The sequence below is a fragment of the Macaca fascicularis genome, chromosome 7 (assembly GCF_037993035.2).
Source record: "Macaca fascicularis isolate 582-1 chromosome 7, T2T-MFA8v1.1".
NCBI lineage: Eukaryota > Metazoa > Chordata > Mammalia > Primates > Cercopithecidae > Macaca > Macaca fascicularis.
Window position 1 is genome coordinate 67,418,331 of NC_088381.1, and position 19,349 is coordinate 67,437,679.

The 19,349-nt window shown below is 43.1% G+C and overlaps 1 protein-coding gene across 11 annotated transcripts in view; it reads right to left on the minus strand.

The window, feature by feature from the left end:
- The window catches only part of ADAMTSL3 (ADAMTS like 3), a 406,645-nt gene that overhangs the window by 348,625 nt on the left and 38,671 nt on the right, over nucleotides 1-19,349 (minus strand). For all 11 annotated transcript variants that reach the window (XR_012415261.1, XR_012415259.1, XR_012415260.1 and 8 more), the window contains exon 3: nucleotides 10,298-10,417. Coding sequence is in view for 7 of the 11 variants with exons in the window: in XM_073996528.1 (XP_073852629.1) it covers nucleotides 10,298-10,417 (120 nt within the window). In the remaining 4 variants the exon portion in view is untranslated. The remainder of the gene's footprint in view (nucleotides 1-10,297; nucleotides 10,418-19,349) is intronic.

Consider the following 19,349-nt stretch of genomic DNA (forward strand, 5'->3'; position numbering starts at 1 on the left):
GAGAAAGAGAAAGCAAGCAGGGAGAGAGGGAGGGAGGGAGAGAAGGAAGGAAGGAAGGAAGGAAGGAAGGAAGGAAGGAAGGAAGGAAGGAAGGAAGGAAGGAAGGAAGGAAGGAGGAAGGGAGGGGAGGGAAGGGAAGGGAAGGGAAGGGAAGGGAAGGGAAGGGAAGAAAAGCAGGAGACCTAGGAAGCAAGTAGGTGGACCTAATCTCACCTGGGAGTGGAAGTGAAGATGGCCTTACTTCTTTGAGGAAGTAACAACTGAGCTGAAGGATATGCAAGGGTTAGACAGGGACGGCAGAGGGAGGAACAGTGTATACAAAGCAGAGGGGATGTTCCAAACAAACAGGACAATTTATGCAAAGGTTGCAGTTGAAGAGCAACATGAACCGAAAGGAAACATACAAGCTTCATCAATAACACCTGGCCTAGAAATGTGCTGGACAGCAATGCAGACAGGGTGTTCCAGTGGGCATCGCTAACAGTTACACACCTGTGCCCCCACTTGCCCTTGGGATGTCCCACCAAGCACAGTAGCTAGCAGGATCCTGACCTCAGGTTACCAGTTTCATTGGAGAACTCCAGCCTGAGTGGACATTAAAGTCCAAGCTGCAAGGTAGGGTGGAAATTGGTACTGTCTCAGGGCCAGGAAAGCCAGGACAGTTGGCCATCCTAAAAAGGTTTACATAAGAAGCAGATTAAGAGTATTACCAAAGGTAACTAAACACAGAGAATAACACAACAGATACTTTCAAGATATTTATCTGCCTGGCCTCAGGTATCCATATGTCAGTGCCATTTTCCCAATCATCTGGAAGAGCCCTCAACATGTCTCAGCTTCCCAAAGTCCAGAACCAAGAAACACACTCCAGTGTTAAAACTCCAAGCATGAGCAGACAAAGGTGTCCACTGAGAGACTCAAACCCCATGGAGCCTTTACCCACCAGGAACCTCTTTGCAAACTGTGCCTACACTTTTTTGATGTAGGCTAGAATTGGCCAAACAAAAGGAAACATTTCCAAATAAGCCAATCAAAACATAATGCCTCAAATCCCTTGTGATAGGGAATAAATTCCATTACTGCTTCTACATCTGGTCCTTCAAAATTCTGCTTGGAGAGAATCAGCGCAATCTTTTTCTGTCTGGCATGGCCCTTCTTTGTTGGCCAGCAAATTAACTCACCTTTGTTTTGTAGCTGTCTTTGTTTTATGCTGTAATAAGAGAAAAAAAAAGATGGTCCCATCCACTCCTCCACCTGCCATTACTCCCCATTCTTACAGCAAACCTGCAAGTCCAGTTTCCTGCATTTTCTCAAGATCACAAACACTAAGAAAATCTACTCCCTTCACTATGCCTGAGGAGGACAGACTACAACAGAACAGAAATCTGGCACTCATTTAAGGAAAACACACATTCAGTAGCAGAGATGTTTAATAGAAGGGGGTTGATGAATGTGGTCAAAATAAAGAATTAGAGATGATCAAAGGTGACATTGAGGGTTACCCCACTACATGAGGCTGTATTTCATGGCTGATTGATCTTCTTTAGCAGAGCTCTGAGTATAAGACAGGGAAAGACACCAAGTCTTAGAGAACCCGATAGAAAGTTCCACTAGGCTAGTGGTCCAGGAAAATCATGCATAGAAGGTGAGGGATGACACTAGGAGAGGCCACATGGGTAGGAAACCTAGAGATGCTGAAAGGTGGCTGATCACCTGGGAGAAGTAGAGAGGTAAGAGAATTAGATGTGTCTTAGAGATCAAAAGGAATGCATATAGTAGGAGCATGCATAGGAGGATGTGTAGGAGAGGGGTCTCAGATTACAGAGAGACTGCAGGATTTAATATTTCTAAAGCAGAATAGTGTGAAGAATGATAAGGTCCAGTTTGGACACTTGGAATGGGTGACTGAAATGGAAGGTCTGTGAAGGTCACTGAAGCCACAGAGATCCATAAATGACAGGGTTAGATTGAAGCTTGCAGAATGACAAATGTAATTGAAATGGTTTCTTGGAACAGGCAATTTTAAGGGCCATAAGTCACTGCCCTGAGCTATCACTGCCAACCCCAGGGACAGGAGGCTCAACAGAAATTGCTCCAAGTGTTAATTCTTGAACACTCCCAGGACCATGGCAGGACCTTGGAATGAAGGAAGTCATGATTAGGTCATAAAGGCTTTGGTGAATGCTCTGATCAGTGGTTTAGACAGGTGACATGAGCCTCCAAAAAGGAGGAGCATTGAGATGAGAGAAGAAGACTAGCTAGGAAGCAGCAGTAGGGACTCAAAGAAGGGCAACCCCCCCCCCCACCTTAGCCGTGTACTGCTTGGGGTGTGAGGTATGAGCAGCCTCCACTGGTGAGGCCTGCAAGGGAGACAGTGAGCCTGGCCAAGGCCAGTTTTCAGTTGCAGCAGAAAGTTGGAAGTCAGGATATAGGGTCCTGTTGACCATGAGGGGACGATGGAAAGCACTGGGAAGGGGGAATCAATAAACAAAGGATAAAACAGGAGGAAGAATAGAAAAGCAAGGCATAAAGGGCCGCTGAAGAGAGAAGATGGAGGAGAGGAAAGCCTACTTGCTTTCTTTCATCCAGGGATTGTGAGTGACAGAACTGAGTTGCTCAAAACAACCTCGTCTCAAAGCACTTGAAGACTTTGAGGATCTGTGAGTAGGGACTGATCTGATTTCAAAGAGAAAGGATGATCCGAGGGCAGGCAGTAAGGGCCCTGTCAGAACAGAACCTGTCTCTCAGCGTTCTTAAGTGTAGTGAGGGACTTTTAAGGAAAGATCCATTTGGGTCCGTCCTGAACATCCCCACCCTATACCCACCACTTAACCCATAGGGTGAAAGTGATAAAAATCACACAGTACCCCAAATACGAGTCTAGGAAGATGACACTGAAAGAGGAAAATGTCTGCATCCTTCTAAAGCTGGATATTAAATCTCTACTCACACAGTTCTTTTATGCTTTTATGATTTGTGAAAAGCTCAGTGATAATGAAATTCAGAGTTCCTGTGTGCCACAGTCAATCAGAACAGCATGTATAGTTACATGTGCAGTATTCATGCATTTGCTACACATGTGAACTGGGAACAGAGTACAAGTTATTCCAATTAATTTGTTCTTGTCTTCTCTTAACAGACCATGAGCTTGCTTTCTTGTTAGATCGCTAAATCTTGGAATATTTAAGCAGCATAACTACATTTGACCGAGATTACTCACTAACAAAGGAATGAACTATTCAAACTCAAATGGCTTGCTGCTTAAAAATATTATACACACAGGCCAGAAACAACACAGAAACTCTCCTATGTGGAGAACATATAAGTTGCTCATTTTGATCAGTGAAGAAGATGAAAATACCCAGTAGACCCATGGGCTATGTCCATTTTCTTTTACCAGAAGTTTCAGAAGTTGGTGTATACTTTCCACCTAAAAACGATTACATAAATAACTTGGAAACGCCAAGTGATATTTCTGAAGGCTGCCAACAGTTTAACCACATTGAAACTCCTGGCCAAGACATTCATGAAAAGTTCGGAGGAAGTTACTTTGAGAAAGATGTACTCACAGCAAAAACATTTCTTCTCTTTAGAAAGAATGCATAAATCAATAGTTAAACGAGGAAAAGGAAAATTATGTTTATCATAATAGTATAAGAAAAAAGGCATTTAAAAGAAGTTTAGAAATAAGACTACACAAAGACTTCATTATTAATATATTATTGTTATTACTAGTATTAAAAATTCATTCAAACATTTCTCTCATACTTTTCCTGCCCACAGATTAGATGTAAAAATGTCTTAACTGAGCTTAAGGGCAAAGAATGGGCACTTGGCTTTGCTACTGCCTGGCTGTGTGATCTTGGACAAGACACTGTTCCTCTCCAGGGCTCAGATTCCTCACCTGAAAAGCCAGAATTCTATACTTTCTTTCAACTCTGACATGCTATTAATATAATTCCAGATGCTACTAAGGCCGCACATCCAGCCCTCTGCCTCCCTGGGGAAGGAAACAGTAAAGAAAATACAATTTAGAGAGGTGTTTTGAAACAAGGAATCATACAAATAGGCAGCCAATGACATCCCAGGAAGGAAAGAGAAGAGTCAACTATGACTTCACCTATGATGTCATTAAGGCCTTAGGACTTTACAAACATGGAATTGTACCAACACAGACTTTTATAAATATAGGCTGATTCATACCAGAATATAGGTGTGACTTTAAGAAAGTAACTGAAATTCTTAAAAAGGATGCCTGTTGAAGGTGGTGGTGGGATGGAGGTTGGAGGACATAGAAGAAGTTAGATTTTAAAGGTTAAAAATGAGTAGCAGAATGAGTAGCAGAAAGCATCAAGAGACAGTAAGAATTTGAAAACCAAGTGGTCACTGAAAGCATGGTAGATTAGAGTACAGGCAAAAGCATTTTTAAGTCTAGAAAAAAATCTCCAATCCTCTTAAATGTGGTCAGGAAGAGATACAGCAAATACTAAATTAGTCAAGGGCAGAGGAGCAGGAAGTTTACAGGGGAGAAGGGATGGCCTGGTATAAATAGGTATAAAAGGACCTCTCCAACATGAGATCAAGGTGGTTCTCCTCTAAATGGCTTCAAACTTGCATTAGTGGGATTATCCCTGGTTAATTTTAGGAAAATCAGAACCCATTACTTGTCCTACATGCTTTGAATCCAAGCTATTAACCTTTTTTCCTGCCTTTTGGTGCCTAGTAGACTAAAAGTGGCAAAGCCAGAATTATTTTAATACCCTGTATTCATACTAACAGGTACACACATAAAGAACTCATAAAACATAGGAAAGTGTGCATGAGGCCCTAATTTCTAAGTCACCTACTGCTCGTGCTTAATGTCCTTTATCCTATGGTGGCTGCCAGTGAGGAGGCCAATCCACCAAGTCTGGGAGGACATACCTTCCACCTTCCCCCATGCCTAACAAATGCTAAAAATAAAGAGAAATGAAAGAATATTTATGCAAAGACAACTTTTCCTAACTCCTTAAAAAATAAATGCCCTTTAACTGAGAAACACTGTGCTTGCCACAGGCTTTTAAATCAGTGTCCATAATAAAGCTCCAAGTTTAAATCTTCAGTGAGTTGAAGCAAGGTAAGGATAGAAAACAACCACACCATCCCCCTTTCCCAGAAGGTGACCTAGGCAGAGAAAGACAGAGCAGATCTCCAAAAACTGCCTTACTCAACGATGAAAGGAACCATGTGCAGCTGACCAATATCCAGTTGTTTGCCTATGAACAGGTCCTCTGTGGGACAAAACTCAAAAACCACTATGAGGAATGACCAAAGAATCTACCCCAGAGACAGGCTGGCTGGTAACTCTGAAACCACAGCCTTCTTAGCCAGTCGTCCCAAACTAATACATTCTAGCTACTTCATGTACCTGATGCAACCAAGTGCTAGAACACCTTCATTCTAAGAATGTGCCCATCCAATAAAAAGTCAGTGCCATTATAATTTCAGTTAATGTTTCACTCAAGCTTCAAAAAAATTGTGGTTTCTATTAAAAAACTGGAAAGGAATAAATATGCTTATGAATGCTCTCAGCATAGCTAATTCCAAATTCCTGAAAGAGATGAGAATAAGCTGATAAGGCATCCGTTAATCTTAAGTCATTCTCTGGGGTCTACTAAGATCCCCAAAGCTCTACTAACTATAAACAGTGGAATCAGGATTTTTAGGACAGGAGATAATTTTCTAGGTGGTTCTTCTGAGAGAAGTTCCTCAATATATCTCAGAGCAGGAAAGCCTTGGGTTTGGAGTGTAATGGTCTTAGTTTTTCAAATAATCACAGATGTCCTTGAGTAAGTCATTTGCACATTCGGGGTCTCTGTTTTCTTGACTTGTAGAATGAGGCATTTGGGCCAAAGTCTCCACCAACTGTAAAACTGTATAATTCTCTAAGTAATAGTTTACCGAATTGCTGGCAAGACTGCCTCAATAATCAGAATGATCCAATTAACACTCTGCAACGTGGAATATTCTATTTGTGGTCTCAAAAATAGACTATTTTAGAGTGGAAAGAGTTCAGATCATGAAATCCAGTCACTTAGTTTTTTAAAAGAAATAAAGAATCCAAAATCCAAAACATTAAATAGTTCTGCTAAATTATAAGCTGATTGGTGGTAGAAGCAAGACCAGACTGCCTGACTAGTCCTGTTTGCACTAAACCACATTGTTACTCAGTTGGCTTCAGACAGCTTTCTTCACTAGAAGCTGCCACGGCCCCCTCTATGATCCATAGTGTGGCTTTTATGCCTCCCATTAAATGCAGCCTACATCACAGCTGTGTGTTACTGGCCTCAGGGTTATTAGTTTTCCAGGCATCCAACCCAGGAGACATTTGAAGAATGACCTGAAGGTCTTCATGAAATGTGCCCAAGATAAAATACTTTAAAAAGTCCCGTGAGGTTCGTCCAAGACAGCAAATAGCTACACACCAGCCATTTGTGTACCTATAAAGAGTACTTTATAGGTAGGAAGATCCTAGTGAACCCACATCTGATCCAATAGCATTAGAAACTAGGCTGCAGCCTCAATTGCATAAGCACTTTTTCACTCTGGCTTCAGGCCACTGTGACAGCAGGATGGCACCCTTGGCATATATATGGAGATTCCACAAGTAGGTACCCATGCCACCTGACACAGGTTCTGCCCTGGCAGCCACTCACACAGACCCTGTACCTATTTCTGGCTGTGGAATGCCGGTGGCTGCTGGCGTATAACAAAGGCTACACTGGAAAACTGTCCCCACCACTTCCCCAGGTATGAAATCTTTGGAGAGACTGCTCTGAAAACCTTTTACGGACAACCTGGGAATTTCTGTGCAAGAGCAATGCTGCATGCCACCCAGTGTGCTGCAATTTGTTCCAACATGAGACAATTTGTTCCAAAGAGTACAACTGGCTGCTAGACATTAAACCCTATATTATGTTGGATCCAGCAACTGGGTTGAATCTCCCAGACATAATGATGTGTGAAAGAAGCCAGACACAAACGAGTATGTGCTGTATGATTCCATTTATATAAAATCAAAAATAAAATTAAAAGCAGGCAAAACAAATCTAAAATACTGATAAAAGTCTGAATGGTGGTTACTTCTTGAATGTGGGATATTGATTGGAAAGAGGTTCAAGGAGCCTCATAGGGTGCTAGAAATGTTCATTTTCTTGATCTAAGTAGCAACTACACAGATGTAAAAATACTTAAAAATTCATCAAGCTCTATACTTCAGATACGTGAGTGTTTTGCTTACATATGTTATACCTCAATAAAAAATTAATTGAAAATATTGCATGGGATCTCCTAATGTAAAGGAAGAATAAATTTCTTCCTCTCCTTTAGCATAAGGATATCTGAGATTCTTTGAATTGAATGTTTGCAAATAACATTCTTAGTAATAACAATAGCTAAATTAAATGCTTACATGTATGTACCAGGCCCTGTGCAGGGAGACATATGAATTATCTGCTTCAAGTCCTTGCAACAACTACATAAGGTAGGTATCATCCAAATCTCCATTTCACAGATGAGAAAATTAAGGGACAGGGAAGTAAAGTAACTTGTCCACAGTAAAACAGCAAATCAAATAGCAGAACTGAAAAGTCAAATTCAAACCCAAAGCAGTCTGACTCCAGAGACTTTGTTCTTAATTGATCTTAATGCTTCATCATATGCTGCAGGATCAGGGGATTTTTTAAAAGTTTGATAGTATTTGATTGGTTTTGTCCTTTCCCCAGTGCCTGAGAAGCATGTTCAGCATTAAGAAAAAAGAGAATTGGCCAGACGCAGTGGCTCACACCTATAATCCCAACACTTTGGGAGGCCAAGGAGAGCAGATTGCTTGAGCCCAGGAGTTTGAGGCCAACTTGGTCAACATGGCAAAATCTCATTTCTACAAAGTGCAGACAAAAAAAATTATCCAGGGGTTGTGGTGCATGCCTAATGCCTATAGTCCCAGCTACTGGGGTGGGGGATGGGGCTGAGGCAGGAGGATCACGTAAGTGTGGGGGGAAGGTTGAGGCTGCACTGAGCTGTGATCATGCCACTGCACTCCAGCCTGGGTGACAGAACAAGACCCAATCAAAGAAAGAAAGAAAGAAAAAAGAAAAGAAAGGAAAGAAAAGGGAAAAAAAAGAGGAAAGAGAATCAGGATTTGGGTGGTGGATTAACAGTCTCTAGCTAATTAAATTCCTGAGATTCATTCAATAGATACAGCTAGTTTAGTCCAAGCACCTATTTTCTGTGCCTTTAAGAGTAGAGGAAAGTGGGTGCTATTATTGGCTTGTTATAGTCTCAAATTATTCCTTTCTCTTAAAAGAAATACACAGTGGGGGCAACACAGAGTGTTTTCATATGCTAGTCACTAGGGCTTTCTGGAACACCATGTCCTAGGATGAAATTTCCACAGCATGCCACACACTTTTCAGATCTGCTTTAGACCTTTTGAAAAGACTAAAGGGGCTTGTTTTCCCCTTTTCCCAGCTTTTATATTATTATGATTATATTAAATATAAAGTATCTGTGGAACCTGGAGAAGGCATTAACCACTCTTTAATTATAAAATGCATAGCTCGGTATTTTCCAGACACCCGCTTTTATCCTTTATGGCCCTCTCAATTAGTTCCTCTGAAGTTCTCATATGAAAACCTGTTGGATTACTGATTTCTGGATTAAAAGGGGCTATAAATTATAGCCCCTCTCAAAATCCATCAGGGGAAGGGGGAAGGCAGAAAGTGACTTAATGATGATTTAGCCCTTATTAGCAACCAGGCCCAAATGTTTGAGCTCTGCAATGCAAATATAGAATTATTCCCCAGCCCACCCCTGCTCCCCACAATGACTAGTAACGCACTCACTCACTTTCAAAGGAACTTGAAAAAATGATTGACTGTTGACATTTTCAGTAAGAAATTGGTCTCATCCCACTCCTGCCCCAATGAACAGTGTGGCTCCTGCCCACAAGGGTCTGGCATGTCGCAGCCCTGTCCTTCACCCCAGTCCCAGCTCTGGAATTAAGCCCATCAAGGGTAGGTCACTGAGCAGCAGCCTCAAGGATGGAGAGTGTGCAGTGTCTCCCCCTGAGCTGGGAGATAGAGGACTGAGAAACAGACTCCTCTACCTGCCCTCTATGCTCTAATCTCCATCCTGCATGAGCCACTGATGCTCTACAAGACTATAATCCTTCTCCCAGCCCACCCCCAGAACTCTGCCTAGCTCCAGTCAGCCCCAGAACTGGGTCCCACTCCCTCTGGTCACATCTTGGATCTACCCATGTTGGCAGACTGAATTTCTCAGAGCTGTTCCTTTTGAGTACTGTCTTTTGTACCCTGACTAGGTTTTACCTAAATCAAACCAGGAAGCACTGGCCTTTAGCTACACAGTTGAGGACAGCACAGCTGGCCTCAGTCACTGGGCCATCTCCCTCCACTCTATCATGTACCATGAGAAGGTGATCTTGCCCCAGCTCCTCACCTTCACTTGGGCCCTATAGGTGCCGAGGTCTGCCAGATCCACTCAGGCCCCACATCATCTTAAAGTCCACCCTGGTTTGCTCAACTGCCCCATAAATTCAGGCTTTACCAGGTTTGCATTAGGCAAAGTTGAAACTCTCTGTTTCACCAAGTTGTGAGTGATTTCAAAGATGGGTAATCTTAAATGCTATTATGGCATCAAGGTGAATTGAGGAGAGAAGGGAATCACAACTTTCAGTGTTTGGCTTGCACATGTCAGCCAAGCAAGGCCTTCTCTAGTTAGCCTTCCTAAAATGATTTAAACACATACACACACACACACACACACACACACACTCACTCACAGACATATGCACACACAGGCATACACACTGCGTTCCTTTCTGAAAAGTAACCTTGAGGAAAAAAGCATGCAATATTGGTGCTGGTAAAAGAAATGAAGTAAAAGCTGAGGGCAAAGAAGTAACACATAAGCAGAAAACAGAACTTTTGGATAATTTCAGAACTGAATCATCAATGTGGTGATAGCTAAGATGAACAAATTTACCATATATTTCTGATGAAAATAAGAAAAAGTGACTCTTACGCAAATGTAGAAAAAGAACTGCACATTCTATAGGAAATTATATACAAACATAGGCAATTCAGATGTTCTGAGATCCTTCAAGGGTGTCAAGGGTCTGTTGCACTAGTACTGCCAAGAGGAAAATATAATTACTTTGAAGGTCTTTTAGAGACACTCTTTCCTGACCACTGGCAAACAGCAAAGCCCAAGGTAGATCCTGGCCCAATGTTCTTACCTGGTCGTCATAGCGGTAAGTGAGGAACTGCTCCCCTGTTGTGTCTTCCAGAAAACTTCCCTGAGGAGAGAGTGCAAACTCGGGAAGGAAATAGGCTCCAGGAGATTTCTCAGCTGTGGTCTGAAAAACAAGATCATTTGGTCACAAGTAAGGCTCCAGTAAGAACCCCCTAACAAGTAAAGTACAAGAAGGCCATTCCAGGAGAATCCACCATTAAAAGCTATACCAAGAAACAAAAAGGGAAGTGCCCTCTCTTGGCAAAGACCAAGGTGAGGCACACCAAGTGTCTGCGTCGGGGCACTGTTAGGCCAGGATATCACAGTGGCCTGAATCAAATTGGCGGCCATGACATTTATTCCCTGACACCTGCCTCTCTCCCCCTCCCTGCTACCTCTGCTCCCCATCTTCCAGCAATTCAGTCACAGAGTAGTTAACTTTGTTTTGTTGTTGCAAATCTATCATTTTTAGAATTTTCTTCTTCCTTTCTTCCTTTTTCTCTTCTTTTTTTTTTTTGGCAAAGGAGTGAGAAACAAAAATTTTCTTCCATACTACAACAAAAATGCACCTCATTGTAGAAACTTTAGAACATATAAATGAGCACAGAAGAAAATAAAAATCACCCATAACCTTTTCAACCTGTAATAACCACTTTTAATTGTTTTGGCGTGTTTCCTTTGAGATGTTTTCCTCGTAATGCTTTGTTTAAAGATCCAAGCTTAAATAAACATGGATATTGTAGACTCTGTTTAGTTCATGGAAAGCTCATACCCCGGTCCGTTTTCACGCTGCTGATAACGACATACCCGAGACTTGGAAGAAAAACAGGTTTAATTGGACTTAAGAGTTCCACATGGCTGGGGAGGCCTCAGTATCATGGCAGGAGGTGAAAGGCACTTCTGACATGACAGCCACAAGAGAAAATAAGAGGGATGCAAAAGCAGAAACCCCTGATAAAACCATCAAATCTCATGAGACTTATTCACTATCATGAGAACAGTATGGGGAAACTGCCTCCATGATTCAAATTATCTCCCACCAGGTCCCTCCCACAACACGTGGGAATTATAGGAATACAATTCAAGATGAGATTTGAGTGGGGACACAGAGCCAAACCATATCATTCCACCCCTGGCCCCTCCAAATCTCATGTCCTCACATTTCAAAACCAATCATGCCTTCCCAACAGTCCCCCAAAGTCTTAACTAATTTCAGCATTAACCAAAAAGTCCACAGTCCAAACTCTCATTTGAGACAAGGCAAGTCACTTCTGCCTATGAGCCTGTAAAATCAAAAGCAAGCTAGTTACTTCCTAGATACAATGGCGGTATAGGTATTGGGTAAATACAGCCATCCCAAATGGGAGAAATTGGCCAAAACAAAGGGGTTACAGGGCACATGCAAGTCCAAAATCTAGTGGGGCAGTCAAATTTTAAAGCTCCAAAATGATCTCCTTTGACTCTACGTCTCATATCCAGGTCACACTGAGGCAAGAGGTGGGTTCTCATGGTCTTGGGCAGCTCCATCCCTGTGGCTTTTCAGGGTACAGCCTCCCTCCCAGCTGTTTTCATGGGCAGGCATTGAGTGTCTGTGGCTCCTCGAGGAACATGGTCCAAGCTGTCAGTGGATCTACCATTCTGGGGTCTGGAGGACAGTAGCCTTCTTCTCACAGCTCCACTAGGCAGTGTCCCAGTAGGAACTCTGTGTGGGGGTTCTGATCCCACATTTCCCTTCCGCACTGCTATGACATAGCTTCTTCATGGGGGCCCTGCCCCTGCAGCAAACTTTTGCCTGGGCATCCAGGTATTTCCATACATCCTCTGAAATCTGGGCAGGGGTTCCCAAACCTCAATTCTTGACTTCTGTTGCAGGCTCAACATCACATGGAAGATGCCAAGACTTGGGGCTTCCACCCTCTGAAGCCACAGCCCGAGCTCTGCATTGGCCCCTTTCAGCCACAGCTGGAGCAGCTGGGACACAGGGTACCAGGTCCCTAGGCTGCACACAGCACAGGGACCCAGGGCCCAGCCCACAAAACCACTTTTTCCTCCTGGGCCTCCAGGCCTGTGATGGGAGGGGCTGCCATGAAGGTCTCTGACATGCCCTGGAGACATTTTCCACATAGTTCTGGGGATTAACATCAGGCTTCTTGATACTTATGCAAATTTCTGCAGCCAGCTTGAATTTCTCCCCAGAAAATGGATCTTTCTTTTCTATTGCATAATCAGACTATAAATTTTCTGAATTTTTATGTTCTGTTTTCCTTTTTAAACTGAAAGCCTTCAACAGTATCCAAGTCACCTCTTGAATGCTTTGCTGCTTAGAAATTTCTTGCACTGGGTACCCTAAATCTTCTCTCTCAAGTTCAAAGTTCCACAAATCTCTAGGGCAGGAGCAAAATGCCACCAGTCTCTTTGCCAAAACATAACAAGAGTCACCTTTGCTCCAGTTCCCAACAAGTTCCTCATCTCCATCTGAGACCACCGCAGCCTGGACCTTTTTGTTCATAACATTATCAGCATTTTGGTCAAAGCCATTTAACAAGTCTCTGGGGAGTTCCAAACTTCGCCACATTTTCCTGTCTTCTTCTGAGCCCTCCAAACTGTTCCAAGCTCTGCTTGTTACCCAGTTCCAAAGTTGCTTCCATATTTTCAGCAGCATCCCATTCTACTGGTGCCAATTTACTGTAGTAGTCCATTTTCATGCTGCTGATAACGACATACCCAAGACTGGGAAGATAAAGAGGTTTAATTGGGCTTGCATTTCCACATGGCTGGGGAGGCCTCAGAATCATGGCAGGAGGCAAAAGGCACTTCTTACATGACGGCGGCAAGAGAAAATGAAAGGGATGCAAAAGTGAAAACCACTGATAAAGCCATCAGATTTTGTAAGACTTATTCACTGCCACGAGAACAGTATGGGGGGAACCTCCCCCATGATTCAAATTATCTCCCACCGGGTCCCTCCCACAGCATGTGGGAATTATGGGAGTACGATTCAAGATGAGATCTGGGTGGGGACACAGAACCAAACCATATTACCTGGCATCTGAATCACTGGACGTAAATCACAATGGTTGGAGTCTGAGGGAGTCAGAAAGGACATCCTCTTTGGGGGAATATGGCTTGAATATCATGAACCAATTGACTTGCTACCATCACACTATCATCCACCTCCTGGGAGAGCCTGTCCGAGGGAAGACTGAGGAGGTAGGGGGCTTACCAGGATCACTGCCTTGATTGCGTCAAAGAGGAAAGTAATAAAGGAGACAGAATCTGCAGTGCTTAGCCCCATCCAGTCAAAAATACATGGATCTGTGACTATACCCCCGACTGGATACCTCACTTCCCCTGCTTGGGAAGAAATGAGTCAGAAATAATGTAAGAGGCCACAGGTGTTACTCTAAGAAAATTGCTCTCTGCAAACAGGAGGAGCAGGGAATAAACACATTCCTCTGACACCTCTGCTGCTCCAATGGACTCATTCTCAAACTGCAGCAGGTACTATGGTTTATGCCAAAACATCCCTCTGAATACTGTGTTTTAGAAAGGTAAATCAACATCGTTCTGTCAAAGAACACAGAAGAGATAACTCCACTAGACTAGATGGTTTAGATGGCACTACACTGTTAAAATAATTTGAAGATTTTCTTATTAAATTTCATTTATGTGAGAGATTTAGCACCACTATTGTTAACTGCACCTACTGGCTTCAATCATCATTTTATTTTTTTTTACTTTAATATTTTTTAGACAGAGTCTTGCTTTGTCACCCAGGCTGGAGTTGAGTGACGTGATTTCAGCTCACTGCAATCTCCGCCTCACAGATTCAAGAAATTCTCCTGCCTCAGCCTCTCTAATAGCTGGGGTTACAGATGCCCACCATCACACCTGGATAATTTTTGTATTTTTAGTAGAGACGGGGTTTTACCATGTTGGCCAGGCTGGTCTCGAACACCTGACCTCAGGTGATCTGCCCGCCTTGGCCTCCCAAAGTGCTAGGATTACAGGCATGAGTCACTGCGCCCAGCCAGAATCATCATTTTTAAATACCTAAAGAGACCCTAGAAGTCATCTAGGTCAAACTCCTTATTTTAACAATGAGTAAACTATAGAGTTAGGAGACTTACCAATTACCAAATCTGAGAGTGACTATTCCTGGCACACAAAAAGAGCAAGTGCAAAAGCCCTAAAATAGAAAGGCAGTCAGTGAGTTTGAGGAGCAGACCCAGGCTTACAGCCAGGGCTGGAACCTGTTAGCAGCCATGTGCAAATACCTGGACAGATCCATTTACCAGAGTGGGAGCAGTCAAAGATCACCACCTTAAAACAGCTTCCTGCATATAGTGGACCTTCCAGTGTGATGCTTATCTTTAGTTGACCATGCATTCAACACATATTTATTGAGCACCTAGTATATGCCTGGCACAGTTCTCAGTGCTATAGATACAATAAGGAACAACAAAGATCAGGTTCCTATTTTCATGGAGGTTACATCCTAGGGGAGGAGATACATAGTAAAATAAGTAAACAAATACATAAATAAGAAAATTAACATTCTAAGTTATAAAGGAAATAAAACAAGGTGATATGAGAATAATGTTGGGAGAGGACTGTTCAATTTTAGATAAGATTATCAAAAAAGGCATCCATGAGAAGATAAGATTTCAGATAAAACCTCAAACAGGAGGAGCCAGTTATGGAAAAAGCTAAGGATGAGTATTACTGGCAAAAGAAGAGCAAGTACCAAAGCTCCAAAGTGGAAAGGAAGTCAGTGAGTTGGAAGAACTAGAGTGTGGCTGGATTCAGTGTGGACAAGTAAGAGTGGCAAGAAATGGATAAAGGAAGGAAGACAAAAGCCACCCAAGACATTTAAAGCCTTATGGCAAGGAGATGGAGAATCACAGAAGAGTATTTAAATAACACTGACTGCTTTGTGGAGAATGGGCTAGAAGGAGGCAAAGTAGAAACACAAAGACTAGTTGGAAGGCTGTTGATACTAACCCAGGTGAGAAGGGATGGTTCATTGGACTGGGTTGATGGCAGTAGAGAAGGGGAGAGGTGCATGGATTAGAAGTAGAACCAACAAAGCTTGCTGATGAGGGAGGAAAAGGGAGGAATCAAGGGTGACTTCTGGGTTTTTGGTTTGAGCAATGGCTATAAAGGAATTGCAATGGATGGACAGCCCTGAGGCAGAAACAGATTTGTTGGGGAGGGTACAGTCAATAGTTCTGTTTGAGTCATGTTAAGTTGGAGGTGTCCATAAAACATCCATGTGAAGAGCTTGAGTTTGCCATTCAATATGCAAGTCCAGGGCTCAGAAAGGAAATCTGAGGCTGGAGACAGGGATTTGGAAGTCATCACTTAACATTTTCATAATATATGTATGTATGTATATTTACATATATTTACACCCATTATACCAGAAAAGCCACTCCCTAGAGAAAGAGTTTGGCATGCAAGAGGGCTTTGCCTGACACCCTCAATTCTAATATTTGAAATTAAGTAGAAGAGGAGGAGTAAGCAGAAGAGACTAAAAATGAACATCAATTAGAGCAGAATAAAAAGGAAAAAACCCTATATTAGGTCACGGGAAGATTTAGCATCAAAAAGAATAGTCAAGTGTCTTGAATGCTGCCAAGAAATTGAGGCAGATGAGGCCAGAGAAGTATCCCTTGGATCTAGTAACAGGGAAGTCAATGTTGACTTTGACAAGGGTAGTTATGATGCAGTTTTTCTTAGAAAAATTGGGCCTTCCCTTAGGAGAAATGGCTGAGTTCACACAAGGCTTCAGAAAGCAAGCATCATATCAAACATGTGTTTGACATTTCCACCCAGAAGGAAGTTGACTTCCTACATCTTAGGAAGACCCAATGGCATGCGGCCCCTCACAGGATGGGGTGACCAAAGAGGTCAGAGCCCTTAAGTAGCAAAAGTTGGAGGGAAAGCAGGAGAAACAAGCCTGGATCAGGAAGTGTGCGATCTTCCCAGGGCACTGAGCCAGGCCTAGGAGAGAAGCTGCCAAAATGCATCATCTCCACCAGCCACTGTCCACAGCTGCTGAGTCACCAGAGACGAGGTCAAGAGGAATCCAGACAGTACCTCCAGGGACTATGAATACGAGACTTGGAGATACAGCTGTGTCTCCATATCCCCATCCAGCTGAAGAATTTGACTCAAGCAGGAGGAAGTGTATATGGGATGGCTATTCAAGGACAAGAGTTGAGTGTTCTAGACCTTAATCTACACATTGTAAAGGGTCAAGAATAACTATGAAAGATGGGTGAAAGTTCTGCTTGATTTTCATACTATGATATAATAGAAATACATATGTGGCCTCTGACCAAGGTTCTTGACATAAAGCTCAGCCGTAGGAGAATCTTTTGTTCTACTATCTGGTCTTTGACTGCAGTTCCTGACACAGAGCTCCTAAGGCTTTGTGATTTTCTGAGTGACAGGGGTATCTGACTCAGCTCCTAAGCTCCTTGGAATTTTCTGGGTGCTAGGAGCATCTTTTAATCTAATGAGGTGACTCTTGGTGCACCCCTGGATAGCCTCAGGATGGGGGCTGGTTACCAGGGGAGCCAATCATGTGATTAGAGGGTTGGAACTTTCAGTCCTCACCCCCAACCTCTGGTGAAGGGAAAGGTGCTGAAAGTTGAGCTGATACCAATGGCCAACGAGGTAATCAACCATGCCTAGGTAATGAAGCCTCCATGAAAACTCAGAAGGATTGGGTTCAGGGAGTTTCTGAGTTGGTGAACATATCTGTGTGCCTGGAGGGTGGCACACCCCAACTCCTGCACTTGGGGCCCTTCCGGACCTCACCCTACGTATCTCTTCATCTGGGCATTCATCTGTATCCTATATTGCATCCCTTTTTAAGCTAGAAAATGTAAGTAAAGTGTTTCATTTAGCTCTCCAAGCAGCTCTGGCAAATTAGTCAAAGCCAAGGACAGGCTCAATTTATAGTCTGTTTGTCAGAAGTGTAAGTGATAACCTATACTCAACCTACTGCTTGAGATTGGCCTCTGAAGTGGGGGGCAGTCTTGTGGGACTGAACCCTTAGCCTGTGGGGTCTGATGCTATCTCTAGGTAGATAGTCTCTGAATTGAATTGAATTAGAGGACACCCAGTGGTGTCCAGTGAAGAATTGCTTGCTGTGTACAGAAATACCCCCACACAAGTGCCGTGTTTAGTGGAAAATAGAGAGTAAGAAAAAGCACTTTAGTTTTTTGTTTTCTGTTTTTTCCTATTTCTTAGATTGATGTAATGGGAAGAGAGAGAAGCAGGGAAGAAGAGGGTATTCCTACAGTCAAGAGCAAAATCCAGTGTGCCTCAAAAGGTAAGCAGTCACCAGTTAAAACAAACATAATGTGATTCCCATTGCAATTAAACAAGCCAGTCTGAACACTTCTCCTGACCTGGTGTGAGCCCCTACAACCATCTCTCTCCAGAGCACAAACAGCCAAATATCACACCACTAACATCTACAGAACTGTGGTCAGTGAAGGGCCCTAGCCGTTCCCCCACATGCCATTGCTAAGCCATGTTACTGTACTCTGGATTGAGAGCCCAACTGCACACTTTCCTGCCATTCACTTTCTCTTTAGATTTGGCATCTCGAGACTGCTTTAAATCTAGACTCCATTTATCAGGATATGCAGCACTCTCCCCCTGCTCCACATCAGCCCAAATTTGTGGGGCATGCTCACAATCTGCATCCTTGTCACTGCTACAAACACTGAACAGGAATAGGGCTGAGGCCTGAGCCCTCTACTTATCCAGGCTGATGGCAAATTTACCCAATTATAGTTCCTCGTTTGCCATGTCCTCATGTTAGCCACTAAGGATTCAAAGAATACACTGTCAGATGCTTCAAATCTACACTGACAGACAACACAAGAAGGTAAGATGCTAGAAGGAAGAACTGAGATTCCAACAGATTTTAACAGGTTGGGCAAAAGCTAAATGCCAAAAAGGTGAAGCCCTAAGCCATTATTGCTGGACTCTTCCCATGACACCAGCGCTTAGCCAGACACCATGTAAGGTCACTGTCAGGAATATTAATGCATAGGTAGGCCCATCTCTGTTAACGGCAACCAAAGCGGGGCGCGGTGACTCATGCCTGTAATCTCAGCACTCAGGGAAGCTGAGGCAGGAGGATCACTTGAGTCCAGGAGGTCAAGGCTGCACTGCAGTGAGCCATGATCATGTTACCACACTCCAGCCTGGGTGACAAACCAAGATCGGCCAGGAAGGCTTTAGGATTTGAATGGGAAGTTAGGATCACTCCTATGGTGAAAGGTCCTTTAAATGTCAATATTCCATGAGTCAGGAAGTGTACCTTCCAGGCAAATCAGGCAGAATCCCCAGGCTCAAAGCCAGTCACAGTCTGCAAGGGATACATTCTCTGTATTCCTCTGGGGGGCCTCAGGGAGCTGGCCTGGATGCACATGGGCCTGGATGGCACATGGGCCTGGATGGCACCCTGGCCTGGATGGCACATGGGACTTCACAGTTTGTAGCTTTCAAGGCCCATGAGGGAAAGTCAAGTTAACCAGCAGAACTTAAACTCAGTGCACCAAACACATTTTTCTTCAAAAAAACCATGATGTACATTTGGTACCTTGAACGTGAAACAAAAGTTAAAAAATAAACTTTCCAGATCATTTTGGTTTTTCAAGTAGAATGCCGTCATGCTGAGACTTTTCAGTCTTAGGCGTCCAGAACTTTCCTGATGAAATATAAAATACATTTACTTTGGCAGGATTGGAAGGGTGGGTTAAAAGAAAAGGAGTTTTCACGGTTTTTTTTTTCTGAGATAAAAAAATTATTTCTAGGTATTTAAGATTCTTTTTCTCTATTTACCATCAGTTAATTATATGTTCTTCTAATATTGTTCATATAAAAGACCTAACATTTGAATAATGTCTGGATACATCTCAGCCAAAATACCATGTAGTTTTGAACTTCAGCTTCACTCTGGGTCACATTTCCAAAAGAAATATGAGCCTCAGGCCCTTCTCCACCCCTCCTAGGGCAGTGAGGTGGGC